The sequence below is a fragment of the Engraulis encrasicolus genome, chromosome 12, assembly GCF_034702125.1.
Source record: "Engraulis encrasicolus isolate BLACKSEA-1 chromosome 12, IST_EnEncr_1.0, whole genome shotgun sequence".
NCBI lineage: Eukaryota > Metazoa > Chordata > Actinopteri > Clupeiformes > Engraulidae > Engraulis > Engraulis encrasicolus.
Genome location: NC_085868.1, coordinates 51,084,626 through 51,096,927, shown reverse-complemented (window position 1 = coordinate 51,096,927; position 12,302 = coordinate 51,084,626). Strand labels below are relative to the sequence as shown.

The window sequence follows — 12,302 nt, the reverse complement described above, 5'->3', positions numbered from 1 at the left end:
AAGCGATTTCATTTTTTGGGGTATTGAAACCGTTTTTTTTTTTTTTTCATTTTGATACAAAATACAAGCGGCGAATCCGAGAACCAACAAATTAAATTGGTGTGGCCTAAGGTTGAAAATAATCAAAACAAACCCATTTGATAGATGGGGAAACATTGAATATGATTAATCCAAGAGTTCAGAATGTTGGAAAAATTAACCCTAATTAAAATTAAAATTAAACCTAATGGTTCTGAACTCATTGGGCAATGATTCACAGTGCAGATGGACAATGACCCAAAGCTTCATCTGAAAGCCACTAAGCCATTTCTACCCCAAAAAAGTGGAATATTATTCAATTGGCCAGTCAATCACCTCTCCTGAGTACGGTTGAGCAAGCATTTCACTTGCTGCTGGCAAAACTGAAGGGAAAATACCCTAAGAATTAGCAGGAACTGAAGACTGTTGCAATAGAGCTCACTATAGCATCACCAGGGATAAAACCCGGTGTCTATTGATGTATATGGATTGCAAATTACAGGTTGTAACTGACTGGAAAGTATTTGCAACCAAATAATAAAAAAATGAAAATTTGATGTATAAATACTAGACTGTCCAATTACTTTTGGTCCCTTAAAAAAGGGGTGGCAATGATAGAAAATGTCATAATTCCTTCATAGTTCACTCGATTTGGACGCAAACACCCCCATATTAAAGCTAAAAGTCTACTGTTAATGTACATCTCGTTTGTTTCATTACAAACCCATTGGGATGGTGTACAGCACCAAAAACATGAAAATTGTGTAGATGTCCAAATATTTATGGCCCTAACTGTATGTGGGCCAACTGTAATACACATAATAAAACTGTAATACACTGTAATAAAACATGAAATGATCTCGCCGGCCGAATAAAATGGCTCCGGCCTAAGTTTGACATCCCTGTAATAGAGGGTTAACTGCACACTGGAGACTGGTCAAACTTAATGTAGATTTTATAGAGAGACACAAAAGCGTAGTAAGAGTAGTATGTTTTTGAGGGGCTGGGTGGGCCATTCACTGGTGGACAAACCCATCTACACATGGGGGTTGGTAATATAGGTAACCGGTAATACTGAGGAATGCAGCCTTAGACCGGCCGCACACCGGCGCACTTTTGCTTCGGACCCCCAAACCCAACTACTCCACTACCTGGCCTTCCTACATCCTTTGTTACTTTGCACAATGCTACTACTGTTTCTGTACATACCATGCACTTTAAATATTCCATTGCACTTTTCTATGTCTCCAATGTTTTGTATGCCATTCCCTGTTTATTTATTTGTGTACCACCCCTCCCCCCCCCGCCCTGTTTTTCTTTTATACCCCCCCTTTCATACCCCTGTCTTTTGTTTGTGTTGTTGTGTGAGCACACCAAGCAACATTCCTAACAACTGTATTTTTATACTGTTGATATGGCTAAATAAACTTGAAACTTGAACTTGAAACTTGAAATTTCACACAAACATTGCAATGATAGTCAATGGGCGGCGCCGACAAAATAGAACTTGCCTCTAATTGGTGGGCGGAAGGCCTTAGGGTCCCCTTGCTTCACTTCATGGCATTCCTCAGTATTACCATACCTACCCAATACTACCAACCCTTAGGGGGCAAGTTTGCTGACCGGAGGAATTGACACACGGCACTGACAATATCCTTATTTGGGCATCGACCAAACCTGTGACTCCACGTTTTGGGGGCATATAGGGATAAGCGCCTTTATTGTCTCTTCTAGAGAGAAATTTGGTATGGGCACAGATAGTCTAAGTGTTTACACAAAGAACACATGTCAACACATTAGACAAACAAAAAACAATTAACATGCAGGACTGGACCCAAAAAACATGTAAACATCACCCATACATGCACACATACACACCATTATATCATACCATAACTCTTTCAACACAAGACATACAAGGAAAATGAAATTACGTTTTCTCTCTATACCATGCCAGGACATAGACATATACAAGACTGACATTTTACAGACTGACATAAAGTGCAAGACAGGACAGGTAACAGTGATGGACTGGTAACAATAAGTGGTCAATAATAAATACAGTACAAATGAACATTTAACATTTAACATGTAAACAGAAGATAAGATAAATATAAATAGTTCTTCAGTTGGATTGATTTTCCTTCCACAACAAACGCAATATTAAACTTCTGTTCTAACCCTGTTACACTTGTCTCGACTTGTCTTGACATACTTAAGTTACGCATTCACTGCACAGGTCAAGTGAAAGAGGGACCTCCTCTTTGGGGTTCCCTGAGTATATATTGAGTGTGCATGCAGACCACAGTATACAGCCCCGGTGACCGCACTGAGACACCAACACACAGTTGATGCAGAGCAAAAGGTATGTATGATTGATACTGCATTTATGAATGAAAGAATTGCGCAAAAATGCAAAAATTGGGTGGATAAGAATATTTGCTGTTTTTAACTATTTATCCATACATTTAGGGGTGATTCGATAAAAAAAATACAAGTCTAGTATTCCTTTAATGTTTACCCTTCAATATCAGCCCATAGCCATCTTCCTTGCGTCTTATATAACCTCCATTGACAACAAAACCTTTACTGGTCTTGAATACTCAAAACCATGTTAATTATCCCTTTTTAGAACTGTCTAAATCAGACATAACTTGCTGAGTATGGAGTTCCAACTTCCCCTTGCTTGTGTATTGCTTCCTAACTGCCACTGATGGAGCACCTACAAGATGTTTTCAGTGTGGATAAGCTCAGGAGACTGACATAGTCAATCCATGAATCGCTTTGTCCTGAAGTGTTTGGGGGGTAAGAAGGATGTACTGAACCTTGCACAGTGAGATGGAGCTTTATCTAACATGAACATGAAGTTGTTCTTCCCGGTCTTTGATTTCCTGTTGAACCACACCCTGAAGTCCACCTCAAAAACTTTGACAATTTTCTTTCTCAGTTTCACCCACTCTTTGTTGTCACATGTGTGTCAAATGCCAGCAGGGTGGGGTTGGAGTTGCTGATGATAATATGGAAGGGGATTATTGTCCCCAGTATCTTAGTTGGACCCTTTTTGGCAAGTAAGGGGTGAAGCTGAATTCTGTAAGCTATGTGAAATTCTTGGGGGTGGATTCAGGGTCTGGTTCAACAGGAAATCAAACACCTTGAAGACCAACTTTTTATTCACATGTTAGTTAACGCTCAATCTCACTGTACAAGATTCAGCACATCATTTTAACCCCCCAAATGCTTCAAGAAAAAGCGATTCATGGATTGACTATCTCAGTCTCCTGACCTTATACACACTGAAAACATCTTGTAGGTTCTCAATCATTGGCTCTATGTAAATCGAGTGCAATACACAAGCAAGGGGAAGTTTGAACTTCGTACTATGCAAGTTATACTTGACTAGACTAGACTTAATACTAGACTTAATTTTTTAAATTGAATCCCCTCTAAATGTATTGTTAAAAGGTAAAAACTCCCAAAACGGCAAACCTGCATAATATTCACCCAGTCGGCTCCTCTGGCCCGTCCATTAAACTGCATTGTTTTCCCCTCCGAATGCTCGTGTGGTCCAATCACTGCCAGTCATTTGGCATATTGATAAGCCAACGTGGGGGAAAACAAGCAATTTCATGGGCGGAGCCAGAGCTGCCGAATGGGTATATCCTTATCCATCCGTTTTTCACATTTTTCCACTTAAAATTGGTAATATTAATCGTAGCTCGTAAAAATTCGGAAAGTAATTGTACGCTCATGCTTGTATTCCACCATAAAAAGTAGAAAGCAATAGCACCAATATTTTTCTAGCTATCGCCAAAAATATGATTGCACAATAGCATTAGCCTGGCTGTACTGTGTATGTAACCTTCACGCATGCTAGACTGTGAATTACACGTAAAAGGATGCATGGACATAGCCTGGTCCTGACCATCCCATAATACTACCATTTCATTTCGTTTTTACGGTCTGGCATTTGTTTGCTCTGAAGCGATTGCAGGAAGCAGGAAGTTTGCACTCAGTTATGGTTTGAAATTATTGGACACCTCTCACGGCAGTTACTCAACAACAACATAGCGCAGACCAATGGCTCTGGCGCAGATGTGTACGTCATTGTCACGAGCGTCCTCCCCCTTTCGCTCCCACGTGGGGCGCTTATCGCTTATTGGCTGTTTTCTGGGGGGGCGTTGCAATCAAAATCCTATTGCTCCAGGCACTCCACAGAGAAGCACGGCCAGACTACCGTAGTGGAGCCAATCCTTTGGCGGAAGTACGTAGGATGGCTCGCGAGGCTATCATGGACATGATTGTGAATTAATTAATACCCAAATTTACCAGCTCCTATTTACTTTTATATAACTAATGAATTGTTTACAGGAACCATTTGTTTTGCAAATTGCTTAACTTGCGACAAATATACACCTGCTACTGCCATCACTACGACTACTTTGCCCTACTATTCCAAGTCCTTCAACTGAATTGAGAATAAAATATATGACTTTGTAATTCTAGTATTTGTGATTACTGATTAATATTTAATCTGATTAATCTGATGACACTTAGCATTCCCTCTGTCTTATTGTGTTGTTCACAGCTGCTTTCTTTGCAAACGATGGGCTCAGACGTTTCTCGTTCCAACACCCATGTGGCCAATGCCACGGGGTTGCCAATCTGGATAGCCTACAGCACCGACAAGATGCGACTGGTTAAGAGGGGCGTGGCAACCTCGGCCAAACTCAAGGCATCCTGTGCTTTCAAGAAGAAGATGGTGACGGGTGATGCAGACATGTCTAGTTCCATCAAGATGAAGGAGACCTACGTTAATGACAGCCGAGTGAGGGTGCACCGTCTCCCTGCCGCAGACTATTGTAAGTTTGCTGGGGAGGGTACGATTTACGCCAGCGTCTTCCTGCAGACATGCGAGTGCTGTGAGGACAATCTGAAGATGATCTCAGAGAATTACCACGTCCCCAGCGACCGGTCCTTCATCGTGACCCGAAACCACAACATCAAGTTCCAGAAATATGGAGCCGGCATTTGGGTGGATGACCTTGGATATGACCACAGGCAATGATGATCAAGCACCACGGCCAACACGGCACTTCATAGTTCATGCAGTTGTTGATTTTTTGCATGTGTGGCATTGCCTTTCAATGTAACAAATACAACTCAAAATTCAGTGCTATATGAATAAATGCTTTTGAGCTGTGGTGAATTACTTTTGTTTTGTTTCATTGAAATGACAAAGAGGGATGATTTGGGGGACATAGTTGAAAGCATGTGTGAAATGCAGTATTGTATAAAGTACTGGACTAGATGAGTGGAGTAAAGTTCAAGTAGAAGTACTAAATCAAAAAACTAACTCGAGTGTAATCAGGGCTGGACTGGGGGAAAAAATCAGGCTGGGCAATTTCAGCTAAGACCATTCCGCCAGACACTGAGAGAGACAGTGAAGCCTCTGACAACATTTTTAGTCGTCTATTACGAGCTATTTTGACCACAACAGCCAAACGTAATATTTAAAGGATAGTTCCGGCGTAAAATGAAAGTTTCACCATCGCTTTCCCATGCCACATAATGTATCTAATGATGAGCCATTCCGGGCAATGCCGCGCCGTTATGGAGTTAGCTAATTTTAAGCTTTTTGGTGAAAAACGCAGCCAATGCATCACGGCGGGGCCAANTATGATGTTTCCCCGCTATAAACAACTTCAAAAACGCTACACACTTCATCACAAAGGTCTCGTCAATCAAACCGAGGCACAGAGAACATCATCGGACCACACGTCTTTCACTGGCCGGTGTTTTCAGAGGTGTCTCACTGTTGTCTCTGACCCGGATGCAGGCTACTCAATCAGGTGGCTATGTAGGCTAAACATGGTCCGCGGTTCTTACACCGGCTGCGACCGTAAAATGAAAAGCTGGAACCCCGACCGTTTTCACCGACTGCCACTGTCTAAACCAGCCATACTACGGGAATGGCTAATAGCATTAGAAGTGGACGAAACTGACATAAAAACCCGGAGGGATCGCTACTATCGTGTGTGGAGGGAGCATTTCGAGGATGATGGCTACAAGAAGAGGGAGATGGAACACCTAAACGAAACCGTCTAAAGAGGAATGCTGTGCCAAAAAGGCGCATGGCTATGGAGGTATGTTTGAAGAGAGGAACATGTGTAAATGTGTCTGGCTCATGAATCTTGACTGTCTGTGGATCTGTGAAACTGGTTGCAACACTGTGCGTCTTTGCCAGCAAGCACTCTGTTTTGGGAAGGCATAGCCTACAGGTGCAGTAAATGTAGCCCACTACAGGAGATAAATACACTGTCAAAACAAACTAGCGCGGGATGGCAAGTGAAATTGTGCGACCTGAGGCATTCGATGTGGTTGATGTCATGCCAGAGTAGTTTCAGTGAAGTAGTTCTAGACTCTAATTGACGAGGGCGCGCGAGGTCAGTATGGACCATTACGCAACGGAGGAGGGCTGGAGGAATTTTATAAAGTCGTACTAGAAGTGCTCTTACAGATGTAAGTACACCAGTGTGTTATTACAAAGCTGAATCCATGTTATATTATACCGTGTTGCAATTACTTTGTAAGAGTAGTCTTCCTACCTGTACTCTCCATGCAACTCTTCAAATCTGCTGCCTGCACACACGGTAGTAGCGATCCCTCCGGGTTTTTACGTCAGTTTCGTCCACTTCTAATGCTATTAGCCATTCCCGTAATATGGCTGGTTTAGACAGTGGCAGTCGGTGAAAACGGTCGGGGTTCCAGCCTTTCATTTTACGGTCGCAGCCGGTGTATGAACCGCGGACCATGTTTAGCCTGCCTAGCCACCTGATTGAATAGCCTGCATCCGGGTCAGAGAGTTGTAACAGTGAGACACCTCTGAAAACACTGGCCAGTGAAAGACTGTGTGGTCAGATGACCTTCTCTGTGCCTCGGTTTGATTGACGAGATCTTTGTGATGAAGTGTGTAGCGTTTTTGAAGTTGTTTATAGCGGGGAAACATCCGAAAATAATAGACTGGACTGGGGGGGGAATCAGACTGGGCAATTTCAGCTAAGACCATTCCGCCAGACACTGAGAGAGACAGTGAAGCCTGTGACAACATTTTTAGTCGTCTATTACGAGCTATTTTGACCACAACAGCCAAACGTAATATTTAATTCTGACTCAGAGAGGTCTGCTGTAGCGGCATGAGGACTGATACCACAACATTGAGGGGAGGACCAGGCAACAATCATCAACAGTCCACCGGGCAAATGCCCTGTATTCCCTGTGGCCAATCCAGCTATGAGTGTAATAGAAGTGCTCTAATACCACACTCATGTCATGTGGGGGTAGTGAAGTAGGCTATTCAAAATGTCTATGCTACACGGATCCATTGACTTTCACTAGCTTAGCGACATATTCCCTCTCTTAACTTGTCTTAAAGCAAGACAACGCTTAACAAGAAAAATAAGACACTTTAAATTACCACCTTTATAAACACCGGCCAACGATTGTAACTATAGTAAGCCCCAAAATAGTGGCATACCCCTTTAAGTATTGCAAGTAGACATGTTTTAACAATACTTCTCAAGTACTGAAAGTAAGTTCTATGTAAAATGAAACTATGTAAGTTCTGAAATTGCCAGTTTTCTGGTAGGCCTACTGCTTGACAAAGCGTGACTAGGACGACACTTTTTGCTTTTCGAATAGGGACAACACAGCTCAATCGAAGGGCACTGTGTTGAGCTGTAGGCCTGCCAGAAAACCGTCTGTGATGAAGAGACATTAAATAACACGAGCCAACTGCTGGTGAAATTTCAGTTTGGCTAGTAGAAAAGACCAACTTCCTAGCCACTTAGTTATATTCAGGGAACCTAGAGAAGGTGGCGTTTGTTTAAAAGGTGGCTGGCTTCAATATAGGCCTAAAGTGACGGGGAAAATCCTGGTTTGTGTTCATAGTACGGCCCTTGGAGGACTTTTACAGCCCTGGGATGAATTTGAAGTGGCCCTTTGAATGAAAAAGGTTCCCCACCCCTGCTTTAGTGGGTGTGTGTTTGGCTTATGAGTGATTCTCTAATTCGCCTACACTTTTAAGTCCGTGAATTTTACTTGGCAATTCCACTAACTATTAACTGCATCCAATGATGTTTTGGACATTAGAAAACATTTATCTTTCATATAATACAGAAAGTGTAGACATAGCATTATTTCCCTCAGCAAGAATGAATATTTAATACTGGTTTTGGGCGTTTTCATGCCGTCCTGTTTTCCAAATGTCAGATTCAGTCTTCATATTAGCATGTAAAGAAAATTGTTTTGCCCAAGACGATTGCAAATGTTGATTCACAGTAATCATCACAATATGACAAAACTGTCCGAAAGACCACTGTCCTTTCCATTATACATGAAATTTGCCATTTTGTGTGTGTCCACAAAAACTGTGTTAACCGTGTCACGGTCTGAAACCTCCTCCATAAATCAGTAATGGTTTGGTCTTAGGCCATACGAATAACATCACGTGATGTCATAACCTCTTTGGCAGGATACGGGAAGACTTTTTGGTAAATTTTGAGCTCCATCCTTCCATAATTTAATCCATTCTTTTTCATGTTCTCATAGCGGGAAAATTGCCTGTCAACAGTGTTATCAACATATTCATAAGAATCTGAATTAGAAATCACATGTAGAAAAACACAGATAAAACATACAGATACATGAATTGATTAAGGTGTTGTGGAGGAACTTCTGAGGTCCTCAGTTAGCACAACACCATAAAAATGGCTGAAATGTCAACGGTGTTACCGTCAATGGTGTTACAATTAAGTATGACAGTCAGGGTTGCCAGATGAGGCTGATGATTTCCAGCCCAAAAAATGATCAAAATCCGCCCTAAAAACCCGCCCAATTCTTTTGATTTATATGGCAGTGGGAAGGTTTTTCTGATAGATGCCATTTTTACCCGCACACGGCCATCCTAAGCAGCCCAATTGGGCGGGAACCAGCCCAATCTGGCAACACTGATGACAGTTGAGGAGGAGTATGTTTTTGCCAATTTATATCCATATTGACAGACAAACAAACAAAATAATTTGTGTTCTAGGGAGATGGGTTTGTCTGCTCTGTTTTTTTCTCCTAAAAAAGTGCCGATTTGTTCCCCTGCACTGTTGACCGTAACACAGTTGAGTAACACCGTTGACTGTTTTGAAAGTGTTTTTGCGCTATTGATCCCTTATGTGTTGGAAAAATCCTATGAACATACACTAGGGATTATCTCTGGAGAAGGAAATCTTGTGTAAGGAGGGTGACTATATTCAAATCAGACGTTACAGGGATTTATGATGAAAAATGTGTCAGTCTGTATCACAGTGACTCATAAAATCCTACTTATGAAGCTCAACAATCACATTTTCTATATTGATATATGATTAATGACAACATTACTGCTAAGGGACATAAGCACTTTCAAACATATATTGTTTTAACTCTGTAGTATTTTTATATATGTTTGAAATGACATAGTATTTGTCCATAACACTGTTGACAAAATAATTAAACAAATGTTCGCTTTCATTAGAGTATTTATCAAATGATTTAAGATTAAGCTTGGCAATTTGTTTGTTTGGAAACTTAAATATATACACTATGTAAACATCTAGGTCATTTAGTTGAAAAAAAATACTGATAATTGACATTTTGCTTTTGCCAAAAGCGTAGGGGAATTGTAGAATCACTCTTATAAGATGTATATATACTAGCCATTTTGGACGGTGATGAAAACTGCTAATTTAAAGCCTTGATAATGAAGCTCTAACCTGTGGTGCTCGTTTGTGAAGGTGTAAAAGTTCTTCTCCTTGGTGTGGATGACGTCTTTGATCCTCTTGTAGACAGGCGCGCTTCTGTGTCGTACCTCTTGGAGAACAGTCTGCAAGATGATGACGTTCCTAATCAACCGGTCCTCCAAAATATCAATCTAGGAGAAGGAGAGAGAGAGAGAGAGAGCCTTGGTTATTATCAAATGACCAATCAATCAATATTACTTATATAGCATATGAATCATACATAAATGTCATTCAATGTGCTAAAGAGTAGAAAAATATATATTACCTTGTAGTGTGTCATTAACTACCACCAAGACAGATGACAATAAAGCGGTTTTTAATTTCTTTTTAAAAACAAGATACTGTGTTGTTGGGGCAGTTCTAAATTGGACAGGAAGTTGGTTCCAGCCTTTTGCAGCAACCGAAGACATCATCTATTAGGATGATATTGATCAAGCATATTTGCGATATATTTAGGGCCTACGCCATTTAGTGACTTATAAACTCAGAAGAGTTTTAAACTCAATTCTAAATCTCACTGTTAGCTCGTGCAATGACATCAGTGCTGGAGTGATGTGATCTCTTTCCTTTGTTTTGATTAGAATTCTTGCTGCAACATTTTGGATTATGAATGAATGAATGACTAATTCTTCACACCATCATTTATATTTCAGATTCATGAGACAAACAAAGTTCAACAGCGTGGAGAAGAGGGTCCCCAAGTGAAACTAGTTCTAGTTTCTAGTAGATGGAGTTTGTTGGGAGAGGAGGACAGCATTGATCTGTGTCTCTCTGTCACACTGTCAACCGATTACAAAGATTTTCGTGATAGCACCACACGTAGTTAGAGGAGAACAGTAAAACGATACCTGATGCAGAACGACGTTTGTGTCTGGAATGAGATAATGTGGATAGGTGCACAGGTTGCTCTCCATGCACGGGTCCTGCTCCAGCACCGGGTGCACGTCTTTGCACTCCACGCAGACTTCACTCCCACACCAAATGTCATCTCGCAGGTAGTGCTCTCGAACTACCTTCAGTATTCCACCCTTGCGGGTCTTTTTCACGAATGTTTTTGTTTTAAGCATGTTAGATGTGGAAATATGTTTACACGTCTCATCGGATGGACACACTCACACCCGACAGCTTCGTAAACATTCGAGCATGGGCAAGTGCACGCGGGAGCTGGGAAACACAAACTATTTCCGGGGTTACATTGAAAACTTGAAACGTGTCACGAATTGGTTTTGCTTAAATAGAATAACATTGCTTTTCTGTGGTTTTATTTTTCTTTTCATATATAGCATTAGAATCGCATTTGAGCACACAAGGTATAAGACGTAACTACAAGAAACAAATATAGTGGGTGAACTCTTTGCTTGTTTTTGTTTGGCCCATGAACTTTCTTCTTCTCCGTCTCTTTCCCAACACAGCAACAATACATAGCGCCACCTATGGCACTATATTTGAACTGCACCTGACAGACACTTTTTTTAAACCAGTGATCCTAATGGCAAACTATGAATTCAAGACACTTGTAGCCTGGCATATCATTACTTCCCAATCCCTTCCCACCATCATATCAGGGATACAAAATAAACAAAGGGAGTATATTTATGCATATAATCAAATCTTTGTAATTAATACAACCTCTCATCCATTTATGCCCAGCAAATTATTAAAATTGTATTAATGAGGTTAGGCTACCTCTGTTTGAGGTTTCTTACAACTTAAAAATAAACATGCTTATCGACACAGTTTTCTTAAAATGCTACCACCAGAGTTTATTTTTGCACAGGCAGAAAAGAACACACAAAAACAACTCAATTTCAAAAGACTGCATTTAAAACATCACATTCAAAACATATCAGTTGATTTGTCATGCCAGCACACACTGCATTAAAAAAATGTCTATCAACAGTTAAAATAGTGAAAATAATTTAACCATTAAAACGTACATTAAGTCCTACTGCCCTCTGGTCAAGGGATAGGCTACTGGCCGCTGCCATTCCTTCTCACCGTATTAAAATCGTTCAAGTATAACTACAGAAGACACATCTCTATCCCTAGCAGCCCGCCATCGAAACGTCATCGCACTGCTTCACCATGACATCACTCGCATGGCACAGGTGTCACTCATCAAAGACTCCTCATGTCCAGTGGATCAGCTTCACAACTATTGGCATCAAGTTTTTTTCTTCTTTGTATTAATGCGAATTAAAGTAATAACAATTTTTAAAAAAAGGAAAAAGGTTCACCAGATTGTCCTCTGCTGGACAGACGGACAAACAAACAAAGACCTTCTCTTTCTCTGTGCAGGGGTGCATTTCTCAAAAGAGAAGTTGCTTACTACATTAGCTACTTTGTTGTTTTCAATGCATTTTCCCATTGGCAACTACCGAAGTTGCTAACAAGCTAACAACTTCCCTTTTGAGAAATGCACCCCAGTTTTGTTCAACATGTCCCTGGTTCTGCCAG

General features: G+C 40.9%; 1 protein-coding gene across 1 annotated transcript in view; it reads right to left on the bottom strand.

The window, feature by feature from the left end:
• dis3 (DIS3 exosome endoribonuclease and 3'-5' exoribonuclease) overlaps window positions 1-10,989 on the bottom strand; it is a 35,614-nt gene extending 24,625 nt beyond the window's left edge. Inside the window, exons 1-2 of the mRNA XM_063212421.1 lie at window positions 10,694-10,989; window positions 9,819-9,976 (exon numbers count right to left, since the gene is read on the bottom strand). Coding sequence (XP_063068491.1) covers window positions 9,819-9,976; window positions 10,694-10,912 — 377 coding nt within the window. The 5' untranslated portion in view covers window positions 10,913-10,989. The remainder of the gene's footprint in view (window positions 1-9,818; window positions 9,977-10,693) is intronic.
• Between the last annotated feature and the right edge of the window lie 1,313 nt (window positions 10,990-12,302).